Source organism: Coffea arabica, chromosome 2e, assembly GCF_036785885.1.
Source record: "Coffea arabica cultivar ET-39 chromosome 2e, Coffea Arabica ET-39 HiFi, whole genome shotgun sequence".
Classification (NCBI taxonomy): Eukaryota; Viridiplantae; Streptophyta; class Magnoliopsida; order Gentianales; family Rubiaceae; genus Coffea; species Coffea arabica.
Genome location: NC_092313.1, coordinates 8,859,243 through 8,885,925, shown reverse-complemented (window position 1 = coordinate 8,885,925; position 26,683 = coordinate 8,859,243). Strand labels below are relative to the sequence as shown.

At 36.3% G+C, this 26,683-nt stretch overlaps 4 protein-coding genes across 6 annotated transcripts; 1 reads left to right on the top strand and 3 right to left on the bottom strand.

The window, feature by feature from the left end:
• Positions 1-1,702: 1,702 nt before the first annotated feature.
• LOC113730741 (phosphoglucan phosphatase DSP4, amyloplastic) lies at positions 1,703-9,206 on the bottom strand. Of its 3 annotated transcripts, XM_027255619.2 has the most exons (15): positions 9,057-9,206; positions 8,873-8,945; positions 8,721-8,765; positions 7,681-7,783; positions 7,201-7,277; positions 7,046-7,122; positions 6,802-6,882; positions 5,855-5,987; positions 4,806-4,865; positions 4,442-4,498; positions 3,748-3,843; positions 3,201-3,260; positions 2,955-3,062; positions 2,158-2,319; positions 1,703-2,002 (listed from the first exon to the last, which is right to left on the bottom strand). In XM_027255619.2, exons 1-14 carry the CDS (start codon positions 9,080-9,082, stop codon positions 2,188-2,190), a joined length of 1,128 nt encoding a protein of 375 aa, XP_027111420.2. In that variant the 5' UTR covers positions 9,083-9,206; the 3' UTR covers positions 1,703-2,002; positions 2,158-2,187. The 3 variants fall into 3 exon arrangements, with proteins under 3 accessions (XP_027111420.2, XP_027111419.2, XP_027111421.2); XM_027255618.2 differs by having other exon boundaries at positions 1,703-2,319; XM_027255620.2 differs by lacking the exon at positions 8,873-8,945 and having other exon boundaries at positions 1,703-2,319; positions 9,057-9,204.
• A 1,310-nt stretch (positions 9,207-10,516) lies between these two features.
• LOC113728508 (cytochrome P450 703A2-like) lies at positions 10,517-12,480 on the top strand. Its single transcript, XM_027252908.2, has 2 exons — positions 10,517-11,455; positions 11,733-12,480. Exons 1-2 carry the CDS (start codon positions 10,547-10,549, stop codon positions 12,375-12,377), a joined length of 1,554 nt encoding a protein of 517 aa, XP_027108709.2. The 5' UTR covers positions 10,517-10,546; the 3' UTR covers positions 12,378-12,480.
• A 701-nt stretch (positions 12,481-13,181) lies between these two features.
• On the bottom strand, positions 13,182-16,575 carry LOC113730740 (probable phytol kinase 1, chloroplastic). The gene is made up of 6 exons (XM_027255617.2): positions 16,006-16,575; positions 14,195-14,262; positions 13,960-14,091; positions 13,753-13,868; positions 13,564-13,678; positions 13,182-13,464 (listed from the first exon to the last, which is right to left on the bottom strand). The coding sequence occupies exons 1-6, from the start codon at positions 16,363-16,365 to the stop codon at positions 13,278-13,280; spliced, it is 978 nt and encodes a 325-aa protein (XP_027111418.1). The 5' UTR covers positions 16,366-16,575; the 3' UTR covers positions 13,182-13,277.
• Positions 16,576-20,161: 3,586 nt separating this feature from the next.
• LOC113730738 (probable U3 small nucleolar RNA-associated protein 7) lies at positions 20,162-25,762 on the bottom strand. The gene is made up of 8 exons (XM_027255616.2): positions 25,620-25,762; positions 25,131-25,196; positions 24,959-25,048; positions 24,740-24,872; positions 23,718-23,836; positions 23,422-23,489; positions 22,467-22,515; positions 20,162-21,393 (listed from the first exon to the last, which is right to left on the bottom strand). Exons 1-8 carry the CDS (start codon positions 25,620-25,622, stop codon positions 20,362-20,364), a joined length of 1,560 nt encoding a protein of 519 aa, XP_027111417.1. The 5' UTR covers positions 25,623-25,762; the 3' UTR covers positions 20,162-20,361.
• Positions 25,763-26,683: the final 921 nt, after the last annotated feature.

The following is a 26,683-nucleotide window of genomic DNA, read 5'->3' as shown; positions in this document are numbered from 1 at the left end:
CTTACTCTTGAAAATATTTTTTTATTGTTGTTGTTTTTTTTTTTTTAATTGGGCTAATTTGATATAAGATAATTAGTTTAAAGGAGGTTAATGGTATTTTTAAAACCTTAGAGAATATCAGTGAAACCGTCAAAAATCTTAGCGAACGTTTCTAAAATTATCCCTACAATATAACTAGTAGTTTTCCTTCCTTTTTTTTTTCTTTTGGTTCGGGGTTTTCTTTTCATGTCTAGCTATGTCCACCAATGATCAATTTTTCAGATTAACTTAGCTTAATTTTTTGTTTCCAATGATCAATTCCATGATATTTTCAAACTCTAAATCGTATAATTCTCGTAAACAATATAACAAAATGATATTTTCTTTTCTTGGATTCACGTAATTTTAGTTTTTTAAGGGCAAAATCGCCTTAATCGTGATTGAATGAGTGCGCTTAATCAGTTGATTTGATTAGCATAAAAGAATAGGAGTGCTCGTTGGCCTTGTTTCTTTCAGCGTAGGGGGCCATTTGAGTCATTGAAATTATTCAAGCTACAAATTGCGTTTTGGTACTATTTCTTTTGTCAAATTGATAAAAATAGGAAAGGGATGTCTGTCCCATCGAAGGAACACGAGGGCCGGTCAGGCTATATTTGGTCAAAAAAATGAAAAATCAATTACATTTCTTAAGGTATGGAGAGTGACCGGCAACAACCTGGTAGCAAAATAGCTTAAAACTATGATCATTACTCCTTTTGTTTGCAAAATTATGAAGACAGTACAGTGGATAACAATCCCTCAACATCAAATTAAATGCAAACGATCCTTTTATTCCCCTCAGCATAATAATTGTGCCATAAATGCATATGAAATTATTGACACACCAAAAAAAACAAAAAAAAGACATGACAATTTATGCTGCAAGGAAAAGAAACCAAGACGCATGGGGCTCACATACTGTGGATATTAATGGTGATGAAGAATTAAAACGCTATTGATTCTACATGTGCACGTATGATATCCAAAACTCCATCCTCTTAATACAATGCTTCAACCTGCAATTACTAGGAAGTAATTGTCGATTTCCTTCCCTTAATCTACCTGTATAGGTACAGCCAAGTGTTTTACATGTTATCGACCATGCAAAATCATTAAGTTATCTTCTTCAATATTCAGTACTTCATACAAAAGAACAAGAAATTATTATAGATTTTAAAGAAGCACTAATAATAATGTTCTATTAATGGAATCGCCATTATAATAATGATCACCATGTAGGTTGCGATGAAACAAAAACTTCATTTCTTGTCAATAATTCATATTGATTTGGTTTCTTAAAAAATTGAACAATACTTCTCACAAAGTCCCATATAGAAATCCAACAGCTAATTTGGTCATAATATGAATGATAAAACTCCAAAAATTGCCTAGCCTGTCCAGAACTGGTGACAGCAGACAGCAGTATACATGGATTCCCTTTTGGTGAATAAGCTGATGACAACAACATTATTGAGATGAGCAAAAGCAAATTATTCTTTCATCATTCTATAGAACTTTGCATATTTCAACAGCAATTATTTCAAGAAACACGTATTTACATTGCGTTTGAAAATCTTAAAAATCACCATTCTATTATTCCGAAGAGCATTTCATGAATCACCCTTTTGCTATTGTGGACAAGCTATAAAACAGCTAAAGCAACAAATACAAGACTCGAGAACAGTTCCATAACCAGGACCTTTAGCCAAGATATGTACTAGGAAGATATCTGACCGTTACGATTACGATACAATTCATTGTGAAAATACAGAGTAGTCAATCCTCTAATCCGTTTGACTTTAGGAGCAAAATGGGAAGCTGAGTGGAAGTTGGAACTTGAAACTACGCGGAGACGGTGGAGCTTTAGGACATAGATTACATTCGATTGGCACAAAGACCAAGGAACTTTAAGAAATGGATTACATTCGATTGGCCCAGTCTTGTCGGTGAGTGGATATTTCCACTTTCAGCTCCATCAACGTCACTGACAACAAAGCAAAGTGCCTGTTTAAGTAAATTCCCCTACCCTTCTTCACCGACATCCTATCCCCCACTCGACCCCCTATTTGTCCCTAAAGAAGACTGAGGCTCGTTACATAATTGCCATGTTTTATGCAATAATGAATATGGTACACTTACATAAGTAGGAACTGTGTTGGCAGGTACAAGTCACTCCTCATCAGGGCAGGCCTCAAGAAATTGTCTAATTATGGTTCTTTCGTTCTTCGTGAGGTTGGGGTCTTCACCGCTTAGCCTTTTTCTTATCCTCGAACTAATGCCATTGGGGTTACTGTCTGCAACCTGCACAAATGAAGAGCAGAAGAAGAGTCGTAAATGAGAGGCTACAGAAGATTAACTAGACCATGAAAGAATTCCAGGATCGAAGAATTTTCAGTCCCTTCAAAAATTGAAACACTCATTCTGCTGGAGTCTTCATCATAAGCATATCATCATCCACTAAGCACTAAAAAAGTTACAAAAATAATCATTGCACAAAAGCTGGGCAGTCAAAATGCGGTCAGTACCCCTAATATTCACGTTGAAACGAGCCTGTTGGATAAAAAGGGAGAGAGCACCTTCAGTGAATCTCCGCCGAGGCTCAGAGTGAGTCGGTAAATTATGAGTTTGATCTGATTCTTAATGCTTATATCAAACTCTATTCAATTCTTAAGGTTCTCAATTACTTTCCTATCTACCTTTATGAGGTCACAAACTCCATTTCTTCCAATGGCATAGGGAGCGCAGGAAGCCCCAACTAAGTTCTCATAACATTTATACTACGATTACTCAAAGAATCTGGACTCCCCACACAAGTCAAATCGTTACAAAATCTTTATTGTCTATGCCGATTGCTGACTGTTGAGTGCATAAAATCACAAATACTCAATGCGTGCCTATTTATGAACAAATTGTTCAGAAATAGTTGTAGGCCATACTCTGATATAATTGTTCACGTGGCCATCTTTGTTGGGAGAAGTAACAAGTTCGTACTTATTGCACATCCATTCACCATCAACAATGTATTTGTACTCATAATGTCCTTCCTGCAAGAGGACAGAATCAGAGACTTGATCCCTTTACAGTTTAGATGTGCTTTTACATTCCTTTCACAGCTAAAAATCACATTCCCAAGTATGGCAAATCAATATAGAACTCGAGATAGATAAATACTATCCACTTACTGGTAATTCCCTCTGCAGTATCCATGAACCTTGTTCCTCGTCAAAATTCAATGGCATTCTCTGCAGTGAATTGAAGCTTCATACATTAAGTTGTGTATGTGAACTAGGATTCCCGAATGCCAAGAAGCACATGATAAAAGTTCTAAGTACTCAGGATTTTAGCACTCTGAGTCTCTGGTTCAGGTCAAGGGACAAGATCATCCAAGCTCAAAGTTGCATTTCCGGTTAAAAGATCAATACAAAGAAATGGAACAGCTTGCAACATGATATAACTAGCTAAAAAGTTTTTTTTTTTCTTTTTTTGCCTTTTTTGAGAGAGAGAGATATTCACAAAATATTAATACTGAAACAGCACAGTTACCACAAGTTTCAGGCAAAACAAAAATTCAATATCTTGTATTTCAGAAGTCTGACAATGCTCAGAATCCAAGTCTAGACGTATATTCATCTTAAACATCCTTCACTTAAGTCCATGTAAAAGGAGAGACTTCTGGTGCAACAACATTTCCAGGAGACAATGATAACAATATGAAGATTTAATCATTACCTGACCCCATCCAATATCAAGTCCAGAGATTTCCACTGTGGAACAATTGCTACTATACCACCTCAGCGTGACAAGCTTCTTTTTGAAGCCTGTAAGCTTTAAACAGGAATATAATGCGTCAAGAAAATAAGAAGTGACTAGAAATTTTGCGATCTATCTACTAGGATAGATGTAAGATTCAATAAGCAACTCTTAAAAGTATATTCATCCCATGTTTCAGATATTGTTCTGGCAAAGTGATAAAATTTCTCTGTTTTGACTTCAACAGTCTTCTGTCACAACTCCTGACTTGCCCCGATTTCTCCCAATAAGCAGCAGTATATCACGAAGTTAGAACACCAACATGTTACAGCAACTTGCCTAATGCTTTTCTTGTTGTGAAAAGACATGATATTCAATGAACTCCAATAATATATGGCATACTGAAGTGACTAATTAAAGTAGTAAACCTCCTCAATGGACATTGGTTAGCTGCTAGACTTATTCTTTCTTCCAGGATGTTTTAACTAGACACTCAGTCCTTTCTAAAGATGGAAGAACACTAGCATTGCTATTACTCTGGCAAATTGAAGTTTTCAAAAAATGGACAAATGTGATAACCATTTTGTGACAAATTATAGAACTGTAGAAATGATCATTCCACATTGCACCCATACATGGGAATGACAAGTGTAGAAGGAAAAATCCAACTCACGAGGTCAGCAGTTGCACTTTTGATAGCATCCAACTTTGGGAAGCAAGAGCGTTTATTCTGCCAATACAGAGAAACAGGGCTATTTCAGCACTAAGATGAGCCCAAACTATAGTCCATTTTACATCCCAATTACCCTATTTCATAATCACAAATACAAGTCAAATTATTCAACATTATACATGAGAAATGATTCTTAATTAGCACAATTATCCTATCCATTAGGAAGTTCAAATACCATCATGGCATGAACATTTGGACAAATCTGTTGCAAGATATCACCATATTTTGAAGTCATCATGATATCATACAAGAATTGGTCCATTATTCATTAGAATTTCCTTAATCATAGAACAATAAGATATACCATGAGCAATTGATAGGCTTCGCCAAGTTTATAGCCTTGAACCCAGAACATGTAAGCTAGCTGCCATCCAAAGGAAAAACAGTGGTCATGTCATCAGAAAACGCAACACTTACAATGGAAGTTCAGCCGGATCCACAGAATTAAGGTGGAAACAAAAGAATAGTGTGAGATAGCAACCTAGTATTGCATCCCCAGAAAAATGAACTCAATATAATGCAAGTGAAGGCACAGCCTAGACTCTGGAAATCAACACATAGAAAAGAAGATTACAAAACCATCTAAAAGTTGCTTCCAAACCAAGGAAATTGCAGCCATGCTTCATTCTCAGAATTTGGAAGACCTAAAGTTTGTTACCAGATATGTGGGTAAAGTTTAGAGGACTAATAAGATTTGTTGTTTTGTGTCACCAATAACAAGGGCTTAAACATTTTAATTTTCTGTATGGGGTTTTGATTCAAGTGCTTGTTTTGGATTTGTCTTTCCTTCTTCTTTTCACTCCACATCAACAAAGTGGGGCAATTTATATGGGTGATTTTGTGAGTATAAAACAAAACATCCAAATCATTCACTTTGTATAGAAACACTGGGTAACAGGAAAACAAGGCCACAAATAGTTAATGTATATTGTCAAGAGAAACGCATATGGAATTGGGTAGTTAATTCCAGATCACATCACATACATACATACATACATATTTACAAGCATGTATATAGAGTTAGGGAAGAGAAACAATAAACATTACAGGCTATCTAACTAGTTTGATATTGATAATAACACCAAAAAGTTCAAAATATGAGCAAAAATATTTGTTAGAACAATGCCAGCAGCCACCCAGCCTGTGACAAATAACTTCTTACCTGAAGCTAGAACTATATGCAATATTTTCTATAGCTGTAGTCTTCGACGCTATCATCTAGCATATGGTAGAAATGACAGGCTGAAAAAGTCACTATGAAATTTAGACACAAAAACATGGATTTTAGCACCCAAAATTTTACACCATTTTGACACAACAAACTAGCGTAATTTTCTAAATAAGCAGACTTACAGCGACTGCAGGAGCTCTTCCCATCCCAGCTGTGCAATGTATATAAGTTACACCGCCATTAGAATTAATGGCCTTGTGTAATTTGCTCACCACTGCTGGAAGCCGCATCCGTAAATCAAACCCATCAAAATCCCTGCTATTCATTATATCATGATATCTAGTGTAGGAATGTTCTATTTGCAGTAACAAACCATGAAAGTGGCATATTATACACTATATATTCTCTTAAGATGTATGAACACCTAGATACCTAGAATACACTTCTAACACTACTCCTCACTTTGAGACATCTTGGATGAGATAGTGCTTTCTATATACTTCACACCCTTTATCTAGTTTTGTTCAAATTCTTAAAGGAACTTGACAAATTTCCCAGCCCAGCCTTGCAAAACCTCCCATGAACCTAGACCACACATAGTGAAAACTCCTGAACATATTTACAGGATGGAAATGGTTTTTCTTTTGTTGCTTCTACTTGACAGAGTAAAAGAGTGTATCAGAAGACCACACTCCAGAGAAACTTTTATGTGTGGCCAGACTCTCTCTGCTCTACACATATATACTCTCCATACTGGCCAATAAGTTGCTATTTGATATGACAGAAAATGGAACATGATAGATAGATATAATTGATAGAAGTAAGCCAGTTCACCAAAATGCAAAAAAGCAAGTTTTTTCCTTATGAAAGATTTCTTATAACCAGCCAGAGAAGGGCGAAATAATACCGTGAGCTTCCTAAGCTTTAGTAAGCTACTTTGCTTGCATATTAAACAATATCTTTCTTTTACTTGCTAAGAAAATAATGCAACAAATATCTGAAAGTTCCTTATCATGGAGCAAAAAAAATTCTAGAACAAGTATTTAGAAAGTCCTAGAGAAAAGTGAATAACCTCCAAGCAAGAAAGTACCATTTTCAGAACAATCTGTAACCTTTTTTCTTTACCAACCTTATTTGAGCTCGCAAGTGTTCAATGTCAACACATGAGCTAGCATACTCGCGAATGGCTTTAATATCGACCCCAAAATATCTTAAGTGTACTGATTAAGGCGTCAAACAGAACATCTCACTGAGAAGATGTTTGGAATTTGATTTAACATTTTATGTAGCATATAAACCCATGTGTTATGAAAATAACTAAGCTCTTCATTGATACAGGACAAATTAGATATATGAACCACTTTTGAGGATACTCAAGATCAGGGTCTTGTTGCAAACAAAAAATCGTTTTGACCCCTATGCTGCGAAGCTTGTCAACATCTTCAGGAGACTGAATTTTATTGAGCAGAAACAAGAGTTAAACAATAATACAGGAGATAACTAAAAGCTGCAAAGAAGTCCTTATCACCTGCAGGCATGACCCCACAATCAAATCTGGACGAATGAAATTGTAGTTCATTCCTAGTTCATGTCTGTAAGTCAAGACTGTATTGACATAAACATTTTAACAAAGTAAGACAAAACTGTTGATCCCAGAGAAAACAATAATATGGAAGAAAGGCAAAATAAGCCTGACAAAGTGAATCGGAAAGATCAAAATCTGTGGCCACTCACATTGCTTAAGTTTACAACAGATAGACTGGGAAAGAAAGTATAGTTGTCTTTTCATTGTTAAAGAATGCAACTGCTAACAGAACAACAATGAAGTGCCAGTTTGTGTAGTTTCAGTAAACCTTTGACAATTCTCACAGTAAGAAGGAAATTGCAAATAAATCTTTTCTATTATCATCTTTAAACACAGATCACCTCCAAAGCACCCTCCTATATAATGTTTTCCATTCAGTTTACTAAAGTCAGATCACATAAATCACATGAAAACTGAGATTACCGGCGCCCATGGCCTTGGTCATGTTGTGGGTATATACATCAGATTTTTCCTCGTCCACTTTAGCACCATCCATCTCAGCACTAGATGTAGAACCAGATATAGCCTTAAAATAAGTAACAGACTATTGTCATTAAAGTACCCATCATAAAGCCAAGAAATAGTGAAAAAGAAGAAAAGTAGTTCATTAAAGTATCCAGGAAGCTGTAATTTCACACATGCACAGCTAATAAATTGCTCATTAAGGTATTCTTCATTATTGACCACCTAGTAGGACTTAACATGGAAGGTGGTATTTTGCTCAATTAGTACATATCCTTTAAATGAAATCTCATTGAGAGGGGACAATCTTCTGGTAGTTTAACTTGGTACATAATGAAACTTAAAGCACATTATCCCCAATTTCAGTACAATAAGGGCAGGGTATAGAGCTTATCAAGCACAGTATTTAATGAGGCCACAAAACCGTGTCAAAGTTACTCCAAGTAATGAGTATATGACACAAAAAATTTCTTTTTTTTTTTTTTACTGGAAAGATTAAGAAAAATAAAAATTCAAGGTAGGTCACATTATAGAATGGAGAGGCACCAAAGAAAACTTAAAACTGAAACCACAACTAAGAATTATAAGTAGCAGATGAACATGTCAAATTTCGCGAACTTAAAAAAGGTGCAAAAGTACGCTGAACACAACTTAGATGTAATTGCTGAAACAACAAATACCCAGTGCCACTTCCGTTCATCCACACAAGTTGCAGAAAAAAGAAGTGAAAAACCAGATGTTAACTATAAAGGCAAGATTCATAGGAACATTTTCAGCTCAAGAAAAGTTTCTTTTACGTTTGCAAAGAAGAATCTACAATTTAACATACAGTCCTTCCTATGACTGAAGAGGATACAATAATACACGTCGAAATCCATACTCTAATTTATACACCAATGAATCTAAATTACATGATCTACATTTAAAAGTTTACAATTACTTGAGCTTAATCACCAACAAACAAACCGCACAATTCTTTAATCTGCTCATTCAAAAATTACCTTTCCCACAATATTATGCCGAAACTGCGGAGCTGTCGGCACCATCTGCACACAAGAAAGCAATAAATTCAAACTGAGAATGTAACTGTACATATATCAATCTAAATTTCTATATATTCCTACTTGCTTCGTTAGTGGCAGACTAATCTTACAGTGATGCTAACTGAGCACGAAGATTTTCCGGTATGACCTCTATTAAAGCTTTGCAAAGGCAAAGCAGAAAATCTGCCCAAAAATTAACGAAATATAAAAAAAATCTCAAACGAGTGAGAATTGACCAGACCGGAATTACGAAATAATTATGAACTGAAAGAAAGCGTGGAAATGAAGTGGAACCTTAGAATATTCTGGAGACAATTCATCTCTAGTAGAGTTCACTTTCCAGTACAGTGAAGTGAGATGGAGATTCTAGTTTCTGATGAAGGAGCTAGTTTTGATGAGCAATCAGCAATGGATTTTTTTATTTTTTATTTTTTGACAAAGTAAGTGATATTTTGGGGTATTTATACCGTATACGTGGCGTAGAAAAGGCCAAAAAGGGGTCACCCCTTTTCTGGAGATTCTCGAAAATGCCAATCGCACATGCTGATCAGGAGACACGATCGTCAACGTCGCATAAATTCGTTTACGGCCCCACTTTTTTCATCTTATTGCTTTGGGATCCAACAAAGTTTCAGAACTGTATAACTCTCTAGTAGTAATTAATTGAATTTTGGTTTGGTCGGTCTTGGGTGTCTCAAGTCTTAGGCCCTGTTGTTTGAGTTTGCGGTGCATTTACAAAAAAAAAAAAAAAAAAAAAAAAAAAAAAGCACTTTTAAGTATTAAGAGTATTTTTAAAGTGTTTCATAACTAATTTTTTGTAACTTCAGTAGTTCAGTGTTTAATACTTTTAAAAATACTTATGTCAGAAGTATTTCTTTATAAACCATCGCAATTTCAAATGAGGTCTTAACCAGTTAACAAGCGAAATGTTACAAGGATCAGTCCAAAATCCAAAATCCAAAATCCAAAATGTCAATTTTATTTTTGGATTTACAAATGTTTAATTGAATTTTCACTAAGCACAAAACTTTTCAATGCTTGGAAAAGGCTTCAAGTAACAAAGAAAATTACTTAAGTTGGACTGACGAAATAGAACATGTAGATGGTCCATTTATCATGATCAAAGAGATTATTGTGATTGAATTCTTGACCTCCCATCCCACCAGCCCAACTTTACATATCGTTCTTTGAAATGTTTTTTCTTCCTTTTTGGCCTGTCCCATCCAGTTGCTGCCCTTTAGGATTTCTTCTCTTCCCAGCATCTGGCTGAGGAACCCTCAAAAGTTGATCGACTGCAGAGATAGAAGAGGAAGCGAAAGCCCAGCTGCTTTTAAGCAAAATATGCGCTATATGTAATTCTGTCAGAAGAGTTTATGTCTATAATCTATACGCTGTGAACATGGGAAAAGAAAATTGTATGACAGTCCAAACTTCTTATTCCTGCAAGAAAACTACCTATATCTAAGCGGTTAAGGAACCATGCAAATGTTATTGCTTCCAAATTAGGAGTAAACATTACGAAAACTTGATTTTTAACTCGTTAATTTGCCTCTCTTCATTAAATTAATACCAAGAAATGATCAGGCCATGCCAATATGATGGTCTAACTAATCCGCCTGTGTCATCTTCCTAATGTCAATATGCCTCATCAGGCAGAAAGAACATGTAAAAACTAACAACGCTTTTAACTCCATCTAGTCACATAAAACCTTACATCATATACTACCCGTACTTATTCAACTTCTGGGAAATTCCCTCTTGAGGTAGTTTTCCTGAGAACACAGATGGGTCTAATCACCTTAATTTACATCATTCTGTGCCTACATTTTCTTGCATATGTATTTCAGTCTTGGTTTAGAATATCAAATAATTCTAGAAGGCTTCCACCAGGCCCGCCCGGTTGGCCGATTATCGGCAACCTTCTTCAGTTGAGTCAATTACCACATAGGGACTTGGCTTCTTTGTGTCAGAAATACGGACCTCTAGTGTACCTTCGACTAGGGAGCATTGATGCCATCACCACCAACGATCCCGATATTATACGCGAAATCCTTGTCCATCAGGACGATGTATTCGCCTCTCGGCCGAGGACTCTTGCAGCTGTTCACCTGGCCTATGGCTGTGGAGACGTGGCATTGGCTCCGCTAGGCCCGAAATGGAAGAGAATGAGGAGGATTTGCATGGAACATCTACTGACAACAAAAAGACTCGAGTCATTTTCAAGGCATCGGGCCGATGAAGCTCAGCATCTAGTTGAAGATGTTTGGAGCAAGGCCCGCAAGGAAGAACCAATAAATCTGAGGGAAGTTCTGGGTGCTTTTTCCATGAATAACGTGACTAGAATGCTGCTCGAAAAGCAATATTTTGGGGAAGAATCAGCTGGACCACAAGAGGCAATGGAGTTCATGCACATAACGCACGAATTGTTTTGGCTCTTGGGCTTGATTTATTTGGGAGATTATCTGCCGTTTTGGAGGTGGATAGACCCTTATGGTTGTGAGAGAAAAATGAGGGAAGTAGAAAAGAGGGTGGATGATTTTCACTCAAAGATCATTCAAGAACATAGAAAGAAATTGCAAACTGAAGGAGTAAAAGATGAGGCAGAGATTGACTTTGTTGACGTGCTATTGTCTTTGGCAGGTGAAGATGGAGAAGCACACCTAGATGATAAGGACATCAAAGCACTGATTCAGGTTGAGTACTAATATCCTTTGATCATCCATCACAAATACTTCATGATCGTATAGAAATCTACTATCGCCACCCTCTTTTTACGTTGCACAAATAGTAAAGGCATTCTTTCTACAAATCTTGTTTGGTAATTGAATATTATCAGCAATCCACTGAAAATTAATCAAATGTTTCCCTGCTACAAATTCTTTCCATTCCAAGTTATATGACCGCCATGACAATCTTTATATATATATATATATACATGATTTCTAAGTCAAAACGGTTTTGAATGCTTAGGATATGATAGCTGCTGCTACCGATACTTCTGCTGTCACCAATGAATGGGCAATGGCAGAAGTCATCAAACATCCAACCGTCCTCGAGAAGATCCAAGAAGAGCTTGATACCGTAGTCGGACGTGATCGGATGGTCACAGAATCTGATTTAGCCCACCTAAATTACCTACGATGCGTTGTACGTGAAACTTTTCGAATGCACCCGGCCGGTCCATTTCTCATTCCGCATGAGTCAGTTCGAGCCACCACGATCAACGGATACCACATCCCTGCCAAGACACGGGTTTTCATCAACACGCACGGCCTAGGACGGAACACCAAGATATGGGACGATGTGGAAGAATTCAGGCCGGAGAGGCATTTAACAGGAGATGGGAGCCGAGTGGAAATAAGCCACGGATCCGACTTCAAGATATTGCCTTTTAGTGCTGGGAAAAGGAAGTGCCCCGGGGCGCCGCTGGGGGTGACGCTGGTGCTAATGGCATTGGCTCGGCTGTTTCATTGCTTCGATTGGAGGCCAGCTGATGGATTGAGACCTCAAGACATTGATACCAGTGAGGTTTATGGCATGACCATGCCCAAGGCCATTCCCCTGGTGGCGATTGCTAGGCCCCGCCTGCCTTCTCATTTCTACCAGTCCTCTTAAGTCTTGACTCAAGGATTTGTTCTCCAAAAAATAAAGGGCTACTTGTAGTATTAATGTTAGCGAAAAAAAAAATTTCTAAAAAAGTCACAAGTTTGCAATTAAATTGCCAATTTTATTGCATGAAAACAGATGAACGATAATTGGAGTCCATCCATACATGAAAACACATGAACAAAATTGAAATAGGTGTGCTTGGAGTCCATCCATCAGATTTTTAAAAGACTCCAATTGGTTTTATTTCTTGCCCAGGTGACCAGTTACTCAATGAAATTTGATCGGTCTAAACTTGTTTCATCCATTTGTTGTTTTCTTCGTGTTTTTGGCCTCCAGTCCTACCAGTAGGCACAAATCTGGAGTCGAGAGTTTTTCTTGGCAAGAACGCTAGAAGCACGTAATTACCCTAGGCGCAATGTACCCTCAAGATCCTCATATAATGCCTCGTTTGGATTGCGAAAAACTTTCAATCGCCTTTTTGCCTCACTTACATCACATTATTACAGTATTTTTTTTTTAACAAAAACCCCCCATAAACTTGCAATCCAAACGGCTTACTAGTTTGTGCATACTGCGATACTATCTTAGCATCCAGTATCAAATAGAAGAGTGAAGCAAGTGCTTTGTTTGATTCGGTTAATCCAATGTTATGATTGTTGCTATATTAGATGCACCTTGCTTAGCTTTCAGCATAGCAATCTTCAAATAAGGAGGTACCAACCATTACTCCTTTTCTTCTTTATTGTTCCCAAATACAATGAGCTAAGGAAATTTCGAGGTTAAAACATAAGAAAAATATGCACCAGAAAGTAAAAAAACGAAACAGGAAATATTGAAAAGGGAAGTATTTGAAGTGCCAACAGAAAAATTATGACACGCATGTAACACAGTATTCTCTCTGACCAGCTAGTAACCAAAACTCAAAAACGCAGTTACCATGCTTGCTATAGGAACAGAGATATTATCATCTACTATTCCTGTAGTTGGGAGGGACTCCACCAGTGTTGCTACCAAGGATACCAAGGCAACTCTTTGTACCGTGCAGCTCCAATCCAACTGAAAGCATCCAAGGGCTGAAAAGTAGTACAGCATCCTACAAAGACAAGGGAATAGAAAGTCATCAGTCAAAACCATAAATGCAAGATAGCTTGCAATGCAAATCCACATTACCAAAAGATATGCTGCAACTCACCCAATAGAAATCAAGAAACCAAATACAAACATGGAGAGGCTACCAGCCCAACTCTTCTGTTGATTGTAAGGTAGTTTTAAGGATCCAAATCTCCTTCCCATGATATCGGCAATGCCTACAAATCACATTGTCAGATGGAAGACACCAGAAGTACTGAGGATCTAGATTAGATATAGGTTTGGCTCATACCATCCCCACCACACATCATTGACACTGAAACCACTCCAACGGGAGAGTCACGCCAGAAAAATATTGCACTTAAAATTAGTATCATAACATAATAAAGGGGACCTCGAAGCAATTCCCTGCATGGAAACTAGAAATATGTAAATAAGGTCTGATTATTTACTCGTAATGTGTCTCAGAAGGAATACAGAAACAAGGCTGCAAAATTACTCAGGCTTCCCCTCTCGAGTGACAGAGTTTACGAGTCCCTCATCTTTAGCCAATGAAAGGCCATAGACAATAAGCCTTAAGCAGTTTATGAGGGGCACCAGCGAAGCAAAGTAACGAGCTCCTGTGGATGTGCTAATCTAAGATGTAAATAATCAGCAGAAGTATTCAACAATAACAGGAGTTGACTGTGGAGAACATTATATAATGTAATTAGTATTGTGAGGAATGTCAGAACCTGAACATTGGCCAGGAAGCCATGAAGAGCAATCCAGACAGTATGTGGACCAGTTTTCGGCTCAAATTCTGTCAGAAAGATGGAAACGATATAAAACCGGCAAACAAATGCAGCCAATTGCAGTTCATATTCTTTCATTTCATTATATGAAGTCTGCAAGTAATTTCGAGTATTACAATAAACAGTTGGAAATTAAATAAACCATTATCCAAACTGCCCCATGTCTAATGGAAGAAATAAGACACGTTCTTGACTCCGATGATTGTGGCCAATAATGCAGGAATGCCTTTTATTCAAATAAACTAATGCTCATATACACTCCCTCAGTAGCTATTGAGTTTCCTAAAACATGAAATTTCCCTTCACCACAAAAGTCATCCCCACACCTCTTCCTTCAACAAACCTCAAACCATCTCTCTTTCCCTTCCTTCTTCAAGAAACCACGATCTTCTCCCTGTTCTTTCAGTTTTCCCTATGTGCCCGTTTCTAATCAATTTCAGTTCTACATTTGCTGCTCTACTAGCCTTCAGGGGAAAATTTTGAAGACGAGGCCTCATAAGATGGTTTTTGCCTCACATTTGTAAACTGATTTGTCCTTGTAGATATACAATGAGCAATGTGTTTTGAGTTTGTGACTCTGACACAGCATTATGTTCCCGAAGATTTTGAGTTCGTGAACCGTTGTTTCCTTGTAATTTTTTGTCTTTAATTTCTGAATAGAGCGATAATTATGGCCCTCGTTGTGGTTATCTCGGATCTAAATTGTTTCTTTCACGTGTTTTCTCACGGGAATAAGAAGAAATTACAGGAAGAAGAAAATCTGTCATCAATGGTAGTCGACCTCTGAGCAGTCAACTTCTATACTCCTGCAATTCAATTAAAACCAACAATAGTCTACATAATTTCTGATGAAAATAGGCAACGTTTGAAAGACATAAACAAAACTGTGATCATCATCTATAGTGTCTACTTATTATTATTCAAAACTTGGAGGAGTAGGTTCCACCATTTTCTTAGCCAGGTGAAATTGCAAAAGCTATCTAGCACTCATTTTAGCCTCCTAAACTAAAGTGCATCGGATGACTCCTCGAGCCATCCTCATTCAATCGTTCGTGACCTTTACCCAAATATCATTCACTGCTTTTTATGTATTCTTCTGGGTCAACCAGTCGCTGCCTCAAGTGCACTTCCTGTCGCGCTTTTTTGGGTTCACGGGACACACAGCCTGATACGATGATATCAATACTAAAAGAGCAAATTATCCCGGCGGTTATTAAACTTTTCCAATAATAGAGCTTTGACCACTCAATTTTTCAGAGATCGTGTTTACTCACTGAACCATTAAAAGTATAAAATTTCGCCATTTTGTCTGTGGAAACCACTGTTTTTTTTTTTTTTTTTGATAAGGGGTGGAAACCACTGTTAAGTCTTAGATCTAGCACTTTCCAATCCGTGGCTTTTTACATATTCACCGTCTACCAGATCTAAGACTTAACGGTAAAAATATATAAATATACGGAGTGATTCAATATTCACACTTCTAATAGGTTAATGGATAAATACATATTCGTAAAGACTGGGTGATCAAAACTCAATTATTTAAAAAGCTTAATGGCTTTTCGGGTAATTTGCTCGTACTAAAACTTTGTAATGACAAGTTTGTTATCGTCATTATCCAAAATTTGATTTTTTTTTCCAGCGTACAAACAACAAACAAACTGTGTACAGAATAACTACGAAGACATAAAAAATATATATATATATATATATACTGGCAATTATTTTCCTTGACCACAAAAAAGAAAAGAAACCTGTTGGATGAGATTTGCGGAGGTGAGTTTATCAAAAGTCGAGACGAGAGTGTAAGCTCCGGCGACAACCAAAGCCGTGGCTCCGGCATCGTGCAGCTCCAAGCCGCCGTCTCCGAAAAAAGCGCGTTGCTTACACGAACGAGTATAGTTATTTTTCTCCTGAGAAGTTTGAATGCAATAACCAGACTTGATAAGATTGGAAACGTGAGCTAGAGGGAGGTTGTGTAAGGGCCCAGCCGACGGCAGGCGGGGTCGGAGTAGTGGAAGGTGGAACTGAACCAAGGATAAAGTGGTTCTGCAATTGGCGAGGGAGGAGGCGGCGACCATGACACCCACGCTCACTTTGGTTCCGATCGCCATTTCCGACTTCTCTTTCTTTGCACTAAATTTCTTTTTTACTACTATTACTAGTATTATTTTTTTCACTGATGTGGTAAGTACTAAGAATTGCCAGTTAGCTTTCCCAACAATATCTGGAGGCAGGTTGGCTTCTTATAGGTGGCCGGGGCCATCATTTAATTTAAAAAAAAAAACATAATTATCAATTTCATCTTGTATTTCATATATTCATTTAACAATCAACACAGATTTTAGTGTTTTTTTTTTTTAAAATCGTGCCTGCAAACAAGTATCTAATTTTTTTAAGAAAACAAGAAGCATCTAAAACTAATAAAATTAAATCACAGTTCATTATACAATCTCCATTACAACTCGATAAAGAGTTAAAATTGTTCCTCAATTTCAATATTCTTAGTCAAATATTTATGAGCCAAATATGAAGTTTAAACATCAGGCGTAATGAATTCAATAAGATAAGAATTTCAACCAAAACCTAAATGTGATGTGTATTACCCTTTTTAACAAATTTTAAATCAACTAAGCTTAATCCAAGAAAAAAAAAAGTCATGACTTCTACAAATAAATCTTGTAAAATAATTAAAGACTTTCACAATTAGTTGTCTCTAGATAATTATATATTTTGTCATGTGTAGGTATAAAATTAAGGAATATGCAGGACAGATCGAGTATTCACGAGTTCTCAAACCTCTAACCTTAGCTCGGTCCCGTAGTGGTGACTGGTCGACCCTCCTCTGCCAAGGTCAAAAAATGCGAATTATATTATTTTTCGAAAATAATTGGGGTGGGTTCAACGAATTAGCTGGTCAACAATTTTTTTTTTATTTTTTTTTTACCCTTTCTCTTCTTTGCCCGCTCCCTAGTGAAAAAATGAATGAACTGGACCAGAAAAGAATAATTAGATAAATCTACGGTGTGTTTGATAAAATTGAAATATGAAAATTGAAGTTTGAATTTATTAAATGATAAAACTGAAGTATGAAAATTGAAGTTTGAATAATTAGATAAACCTAGGGTGTGTTTGATAAAATTGAAGTATGAAAATTGAGTATATTATAAATTATATAATATATTTGAGTGTATATCACATTCAATTATAAATGAATAGTTTATTACTTAATTTTGAAAGCAAATTTTATCTAGAAAATTTAGTGTCATTTAATTATTTCAGATATTCAATTTTTAGTTATCGAATGAATTAAATATATTAAGATCTGATTCTTTTAAATTTAAATAATGAATTGAATTATGAAACTGTCCTAATCTTGTAAGTTTTTAAGTTTTGCACTTCAAGGGCATATTTAAGGGTTTCATCTACGGTGGAAAGCTGACTCAACTGTGCATGGTGGGAAGAGCAAAAAGAAATTTGGCCAAGACATCATTGTGGGGCCGGGCACGATGTAGCTATTAAATGAGCTACTGGATATCGGGTAGAAGCGGTTGTTTATGGGTCCATTATATTTCTAGAAGAAATAAAATGCAAACCCCTCAACAATTTATGGGCACTTGTTTGCACCCAAAAATTCGTATCAACTGGGAAGCAGCTCCCAGGCGACAAAATTTCTGATAGTTCCCAATTTTTCTAGACGAGCTTCCCCTGTCCTCTAAAGGGCCTCGTTTTTGTTCTTCGGTAAATTTCAATTTGTTTTATCAGCAATCTTTGGTAACTTCATAACACTTGGGTTTGATTACTTGTAGTTTGTCAAAAAGAATGCTTCTGCAAAGTAATTGCGATTACCTTCTAGTTTACGATTCTTTAAAGAGGGTGTCAAAGCATGCTTGTACACTAGTAATAATGTTATTTTGATTTTATCCAATTAATAAATTAGTTTATGAGAAAATGGGTACTTTATGGAGGAAAACCATAAATAGATAGTAATTTATGGCATTACCCATTCAACCCATAATTGGTATTACCCATTCAACCCACTCTAAAGTAATCACAATTACTTTGGTCAAAGAATCTCTGGAGTACTTTATGGAACAAAGCCATAGAGAGATGGTAACCCACTTATTCATTAAAAATTTTACTCTTATTTTATCTGATAAATAAATTAGTAATTTGATGGATTTAATATAGTGTTACAAAAAACAAGAATCGTTACATAATTGACCTGATAGATTTCAATTTAAATTTAGAAATTATATAAGTAATCTTATACGTAACATGGTGACTTTCAAATCGATATCAAATTTGTAGATGAGTAATCATAAATATAATTATCATAATACACCAAGAAACTAAAATTGAGATTTTAGATAAAATAATCATAAACTTTTAAATGCCAAAGCACCCAGTTTATAAGTCTTGTTTCCTGAATGGTGCAAAAAATCGAGGCTCGCTGTCCAAGTATTTAACATGAATGGATTTGAAATGAGTGGTTTTAAAATTCATATTTAATCCAAAGTCATTATTGTTTGGCTAAGAGTTGTTACATTACGAAAGGAATTTATATTTAAGGTAAGCATGAGGGGTAAAGATTGAATACCCCCTGTAAACTTTAGGGGTTAATAGTTAGATTTCCATTTTCCCTTTCTCCTCCGTTCGTGTGTTTACATCCCTCCTACTATTTCAGATCGACCGCTCCACCTTTGGTCACTAGTGTTTTTTTGGGCAAATTAACTGTCAATATACGTACAGGTTTTTTTGAATCAAGGTCATTTTTTTTTCTTTAACTTTGACCAACGGCGATAACTAATAGTTGTTAGTAATCAATTTAGGTTTACTACCTAAATTGATTGTTCTAACAAAGTTAACTGCTTTTTCTTAAACTGTGTGAAAAAACAACCAGGACTATCAAAGTGGGACGGAGGGAGTAGTTGTTAGTAATTGATAGCGACAAGCAACAATCAGCATTTAACTCTTCGATCTATATGCATGAAAGGATGGATTCGTTAATGTAGACAGAAATAAGTAAAAGAGATTTGAAATGACATGTTAGGCTTTTGAGTAAATTTGAAATTCACTCATTTGAGGACTCTTAGAGTCTTTTTCCCTATTAGTTTCAGGGTTCGAATCATGTGACGACAGTTGAAAATAAGAAATGTATAAAGAAGGATGAACCAAAAAAAAAAAAAAAAAAACTACTTATAAAATTTTTGAAGAAAATTCTTCCAAAGTTATTCAAACACTCGAGGGGATTTAAGTGGAGGAATTGAAATCAAATCCATCCAAATCCTTCAATTCAAACACGAACTTAAAAATTTGTAAATCTGGACATGAATTAATTTGGAAGCTTAGAGGTTCTAACCTAAAAGACTTTCTAATGTGAGGTAGGCGTACTCTAGGGCCTTAGCCTTACGGAACGGAAGACAGAGGAGGCAGACGCGGGATGCATAGGGTGCTTAATAAATCAGGCTATTTAAATGGATGCATCTAATATGCTCTAGTCGTCATGGTGTAGAGTGGGGGCCTTACCACGAACGGAAAAAAGAGGAGGCCGGCTGGCCAGCAAGCTCGGGCTGCATAGGGTAGAAAATGGATGCATCTAATAAATAATGCTCTTGCCATAGTGTCCCATCTAATATTATTGTTAGCACTTGGCAGGCAAGATGAACATTCTATTTAATCTACACAACAATTATGTCAAATTCAATTTGAATATTTCCAAAAAATCAACATCTGAACCCCTGCTCAATCAGCGCCTGAGAGCCCCTGTTCTTGCAAACCACTAGTACTACAGGACATTTAAGTCGACGACCTAATATATAATTATTAAGCATCTCTCTTGCGAACAAAACCTCGACCATTTTCAGGGCCATCTTGTTTGTAGACAACTGCCTATATAATTATAATTCATTTCGGTTTAACTTCAGCAAGAGATCATTATTCCTTTCGCTTTCACTTGAGAAGAAAACAAAGCCTGCAAAATTACTGAAAACTCGTATACACCTCAAAATTGATGAGACCCAACTCAACAGGCCCAATATAATACAACAAATTTGACCTTGTCTCTAGATATGGTGGTGATGGATCATAGCAACAAAATTTGCCCACGATTATGCTTTTGCTTTCTTCCTGGTAAACCGCTGTAAAGATTTTGGTAATTCATTTTCCTCGCTGATTCGCTTCCTCTTCTCTTTAGACAACTCCTCTTCTTTCGCTGCCTGTTCCAGAAAGGGCCTCTTAGCTTTTTCTACAGCTTCCTGCTTCTTCTTTGCTCTTTTACTTGGCTTATTCCTACCTTTTGTTTTCTTCTTCATAGGAATATCTTTAGCAGCAGCAACCGCGGCTTCCAACTCTGCCTCTCTCTCCGGATTGGTTGGCTTTTCTTTCTTCCTTGTAGGCCTCACTGCACCAATCTTCGTGGGATCCAACATGATTGTCTCTGGAGGGAGTTTATCAAGAAGAGAATGTATTTCCTTCTCTCTCCGCTGTTTAGGAGTTTCAAATGGATTCGCCACCCAAGTATCGAAGTTGGGCTCTCCTGATCCAGGAATTAAGACCGAAGACCAGCCCTTGGAGTGCCCAATGCCCAAAACATCTTCATACGGTCGGAACGCAACCTTTCCTATTTGGTACCCTTTTGCCATTGAATGACCCATATAGCGGTCATAACTCTGAGATCCAGCTAGATCCCCCCAAATTTGAACAAATGATCCAGTTGCTCCAGCAAGCAACCCTTTCTGACTGAAATCTAAGGTCTTGGCATGACCGGACAAAGTCTGGAGGACCTCAAACTTCCTCAAGTCCCAGAGCTTGATTTTTCTCTCCATACCAGCTGTTGCCAGCAGATGGCCATTACTATGAAATGCCAAAGCTGTAACAGGTCCTTGGTGACACAGCATCTTGACCACAGGAGCAGCACTGGTGGGCTTCCACATGCTTACCGTTCCACGGGAATGACCAACTGCAACCACCCCATTGAAGGGATTGACCTGCATAACATCTGAACGACCATGACCAGTTCTGTAGTTGCCTACCATTTGCCCTGTGGTGACATCCTGATAATGAAGCTGCCCCAATTTGTTTATGGTAGCCAAGAGGAAATGATTTTTCAGAAATTGAAGCTTCAACACCGCACCATGTTCCTAACAAAAGAGGAATAAATTAAGACTTGGGTCCATAATCATGCACTGAACTGGAAAAGAGAAAAAAACTTAAAGGCAACTAGACAAGACAAAGTCTGCTTCATCACATATGTCAATCAAAGATTCCCCAAAGATCCCTTTATAGGATGCAGAGTCTACAGCAACTAAATAACCTCTAAGGATATAAACATTGGGAGACTATAAAAACATACAGTCATGATGGATTTAAAGATCTAGATTCCAACAGGATGGAGAGACTACTAAAACAATCGAGTCATGCAGAGAGTTTAACAAGCATCATATAGCAACAAAAAGGCTGAAGTAAGCATATCATTTTCAGCTTCTTTGACTATAGGGATCAACAATCGACACCATAGTACCCATGGGCCAGTTACAAAATAACTGTATTTGACATTGGCATGTTCCTAGAGCTTAATGAAATAAAACTCAAACTGTCAAATACTCCAGGCCATGACACCAAACAGGAAACCAAAGTTGAAAGTATTTGACAATTACCAAAATCCAGAACTACAAAATTTCCCCTTCCCTTTTATCACAGAAGATTCTGTACAATAACTTACCGAGTTAAAATTTTAAAAAAAAATCTGAAGTTTACAATTATCTATTTGTACCAGGAGGCAATAAATTTTCAATTCATCAGTAGCACCTATTTTTACAAGATACATAATCTCTATATGTTCTTGAAAAGATTTCAAGAATTCAATTGGCTATGTAATATACATCCCTTAACCTAATTGATCAGGTCCTGTGCTAAAGTTTAAATCTTTTGACACTGATCATAATTTCCCACTCAACTAAAAGCAACTGTATAACTTGAATTACTCAAAATAATAGCTCATATTATTTCAATTTACAATAGGTCACATCTCATCCGTTGGACTACTTTGGAATGGGGTTGCTACTTGACCTTGCAGAACCTGAAAATCCTAGCTGAAATTCATGTTTCCAGACTTTAGAAAAAAATGAAAGGAAAAATTCACATTATAGACATGACAAGAAATAAACCTTGATATATAGAAGTGATATAAATAGAACCAAGGAGAGTAACTAACCTTCAGACAATGAAGTTCTGTGCCATCACGGTTATATATATAAGGATACCTGTCAAGTTGACATATACATATATTTTTCAAATTCGGACTAAAAAATGCTTTACTTTAAAGCCTTCTCAAATCCACCACATATTGCAATAAAAATAAATAAGTTTGAGAGATCCGGTTTGACTAACATAAAAGATGTTATTCTATTATTCCCCAGACACCAAGCTTGGAATAGAAAATGACGTCTCTTTAATAACAGGCAAACAAGATGAATGAAAAACTCAACCACCATGAGGACTTAAGCGTGGTTCATTGCAGTCAATGTAGGAAAGCAAGTATCATTTACCCTCAGGACTGCTTAACTAGTAGGTGCAAAAGAAAATTGGCAACATGGTGAGAAATGCTGTATCCAAATAACAAGTTTCAAATGCAACCCGAGTAGAAAGCGTAATTGAGTGACCCAATCAAGAAAATCAGACCTTAGCTGACACTAGTCCATATAAAACACCAAAAAACATATAGTTAAGTACATATTACCATCTCACACAAATTTCAGTATAGAAACAAATGTGGTCCCCAAACACATCATGGTGTTTTTTCAGGAATTTTTCCATTAACTTCTTAGGAAGTTACATTCAGGAACAATAGAAACTAAGCATCGTACAAAGGTAAAGCAATCATCTTGGAAACTGGCTGCTTTCATAAGTATGCTAAGTTAATTTGTTTCAAGATCCATATCGAGCCAAAATCTGAATAGCTAACTGACCAAACTAATGCAACTAAACAACAAATTTCTCATGAAATACACTTCTTTCTGTGTTTCAGGAGAATAATAAACAAGACGCATCGTGAGCGAAAATTCTGAAAAAAAGTGTTCCACGTTCCATGGGAAAAAACTCAAAATTAAGAGCACAAACAACAAGCATCACAATTATCTTTTCACATTTGAAAGGATGAGAGACCTTACTTCTTCTGGGCAGCGGCGAAGAATAATTCATTATGCAGGAATGCAATATCTCGAACAGTTTCCCTAACCTGAAAGAACAAATATAAGCAAGAATTTTTTTCTCTCAGCACCCAAAGAAATATTATTTAAATAAGGACCAGAACAACTAACAGACAATCGACCAGAAATTTGGTGGAATAACCAAAAACCAAAATAAAGTTTCTCATACAGGGACCAAAATTTTTCTCCTTTTTGAAAACAACCAAATCAAGTTACAATCTGAAGCAATTATCACAATCCAAAAAGCCATAAAATACCTGAAATTCTTTGATTAGGGCCATATTTTTCATATCTAGGATGCCGAGGTGGCCCTTACGTCCAGCTATTGCCATATAGCGTCCACTTGAGGTAAAATCCAGCGAGTAAGGACCAAAATCTGAAAAAGAAAGCAGTCTAAGCTAAGCTGCAGCATGTAACATCCAAACGCAGATAAAAGGAGTCAAGAATAAAAGTTCATTGGATTTTTTTTAAGTCAATCTCAAGGCATCAAGTTCAAGTGATTTAACCTTATCCTTCAAACATTGTTAACACACAAGTCAAACAAACTAATTATTTTCCTAAAGTCTGAAAGTAAAACATGAACAAAGTACATTGGCATGCATGATATAAATCCTTCGAATATTATTAACAGACAACTCAACCAAACTAATCGTTTTCTTAAAGTCTGAAAGCAAAACATGAATAGAGTACATGGAAATGCATGATATAAAATGTCATCAGGCGTTCCAGCCAACTGCACTTAAACTTCAGGACAAACAAGAAAGATCAGAGAGAAAATTGCCTGTCAACTATAACATTATCACGTGGTATAAGATAAGATGAAAGTTAATCAATAGGTAAATTTATTAAAAGTTATGCTTCTTCTAGCAAATAAATTGTTGAACCACCAGACATCATGGCAGCAATAGTGGAAGTTGCATCTACAGAGATGTAAGGATGATTTTTCTAAAATATCCTGAAACATGGTATAGGCTATGAAGTTTCATAAGTTCTCCAAGAATGTCGGCTAATAAATAATTTCATAACTTTAAGAAGAGGATACAGTGTGAGACGCTAATCATAATTTCTTGTATTCAAAATTTCCTATTTCCCTTGTCATTCAATTTACATGTCAGACGCTAATCATGAGATTCCCATGTTTCATGTTCTAAATCTCCAGACATACCCAGTATGTAGAGACATAACAAGTGTAAGGGCCCTGATTGCAGATTAATCACAAAATTATTCCAAGTTTAGTTCCAGCAAGGTAATTAAATTAGCCACGGTTAGACGTATCAACCTGGTAAAACAATGTCATATTGATTTCTGGTGCTCAGTATGTCTACTTCTTGGGCAATTGATTCCTGTTTGATCCTCCATGTCTTCTCTATACCTTCAGCCTCCAAATAGCCCCCTTCACTCGGCAAGAGCCACTGATAGAGTAATCATGAATCAGCATTTTTTTTAAAAATGACACATGCAGAAAGTATGAGCAACCACGAAATAGAATTAGAATTACCTTCTCAATTTTGGCAGCAGCTTTTGCAGACTTTCCATATAATTCTTCCCTCACAGCAAGCTGACCCTTCAATTTTCTATCTTGCAAAATCTGAATAATCCACATTGTCAGATAAGCAACATTGAAAATGGAAAATCATGATTTATAGTAGGTCCTAAAGCAAATGCAATACCTCCAAATTGGCGCTTTCACCTCTAAGGTACTTTTTCACTTTCATATCCATCTCATCATCCTCATCCTGCATGAATACCGATCACTAGCTTAAACAAAATACACTTACAGAAGCTAAGATTTCACCATCAAGCGGAATGAAGATTTTGCAATCATATTAAAACATGGTTCAATCACTTATATTCACAAAAACTCCTTACTAGAAGAACCCAAAACTCTGAAGCAACGCTAAAAAGAAAAGGAGAGCATGTGCGTACAAGGGCCCAAATCTGGCCAACTAAATTAAAGTTGAACAGCCTTACTCCAATACATGGTAGCTATACAGTTTGGACAACTTAAAAGGAAGTGAGTTCAAATCCACCATACTTCTAATGGTTCAAAGGAGTTAATTTCTTTCCAATAACATGTAATTTCACATTGCCCGTTACAACTTCCTATCTCTCTCCTAAAGAATCCATCTTTACGGGGTGAAGAATGGACTGGCACTAACCATTTTCCGGAAAATGAAGTGACAACAACAGCGGGCGGTTGAGAGAGATTCTGAGTTGGGTTTGAAGTGGCGAACTAGTGTGTGTGAGGGAATTCGCCGGAAAGGAGCTGGAGAAACTGAAGCGGCGCCTCCTGTGACGCTAGGGCTTTAAACATGCGAACGGAATAGGAAAGGGAGAATGAAGAATAAAAAGTTTAGTCCCTAATCTTTTAAGCTATCCAGTTTTTCCCCTCTTGTTCATATTAATTGTAAATTCCCCTGTCAACCTTTAGCTAAACAAGGCAGCATTTAAATAATATGTGAATTCTATAACTTTTTTTTTTTGGATAAAAAATCCACTCATTTGAAGTCCATTCATGTCAAATATTAGAAGTTAAAAGTTTGAAATTATCCAAACGTAATTTATTCATTATTTTGTATTTGTTTTAAACATATTATTTTGTATTTAAATTACCTTTAACATCAATTCGTTTCTTATTTAATTTTACAACAAGGAGTAATCTGTGACCTCCAAAAACAAAGGTTGAGAAAACAAGAATTTTTTTTTTTTTTTTGAGAAAACAAGAACTTGCTCAATGTGTAGCGCATATTTTCCTATCCTACTCAAGTTTGTATTCTTTCATTTATAAAATAACAAATATATTGTCATCAGGATACCTCAAAAGCCCAAAAAACAAAAAAGAAAAATTAAAGACTAAACAAAACATAATTTCGAATTAGTAAGCCATTGAAGTAACTTTTGTATTATAGAAATAAGGGTTTTTTTCTAACGGGTGTTATAGGGCACTCGTTAACATATCTAACATTCACTTAACTTATTATGTATATACACGTATTAATAATTATTATCCTCTCTTATAATTATATACTTTTCCTATTTAATCTTACCTATCATTCTTCATATTTATTTATTTTTTTTAATTAATCTTACATTTTAAAAAATATGACAACTAAAAATATATCTTAACGAAAGCTCTAGACAGACCCTATAAATAAAACAAATAACTGTAGAAATTGCCAAGGCATAAAGCTGCACACGAGAAGTTGAAATTTCTGCCTCGTCC

Coding starts and splice junctions, on each gene's coding strand:
- LOC113730741 (XM_027255618.2), bottom strand. CDS start 9,082: ATGAATTGTCTCCAGAATATTCTAAG. Junction 7,784..8,720: donor GGCATAATATTGTGGGAAAG/GTAATTTTTGAA, acceptor ACTTATTTTAAG/GCTATATCTGGTTCTACATC. Junction 2,320..2,954: donor ACGTGAACAATTATATCAGA/GTATGGCCTACA, acceptor TCATTTGTGCAG/GTTGCAGACAGTAACCCCAA.
- LOC113730740 (XM_027255617.2), bottom strand. CDS start 16,365: ATGGCGATCGGAACCAAAGTGAGCGTGGGTGTCATGGTCGCCGCCTCC. Junction 14,263..16,005: donor CCGCAAATCTCATCCAACAG/GTTTCTTTTCTT, acceptor TCTTTCTGACAG/AATTTGAGCCGAAAACTGGT. Junction 13,679..13,752: donor AATGATGTGTGGTGGGGATG/GTATGAGCCAAA, acceptor TGTGATTTGTAG/GCATTGCCGATATCATGGGA.
- LOC113728508 (XM_027252908.2), top strand. CDS start 10,547: ATGGGTCTAATCACCTTAATTTACATCATTCTGTGCCTACATTTTCTT. Junction 11,456..11,732: donor ACATCAAAGCACTGATTCAG/GTTGAGTACTAA, acceptor TTGAATGCTTAG/GATATGATAGCTGCTGCTAC.
- LOC113730738 (XM_027255616.2), bottom strand. Junction 25,049..25,130: donor GTGAAAGCGCCAATTTGGAG/GTATTGCATTTG, acceptor TGGATTATTCAG/ATTTTGCAAGATAGAAAATT. Junction 23,837..24,739: donor ATATGACATTGTTTTACCAG/GTTGATACGTCT, acceptor TTTCTTTTTCAG/ATTTTGGTCCTTACTCGCTG.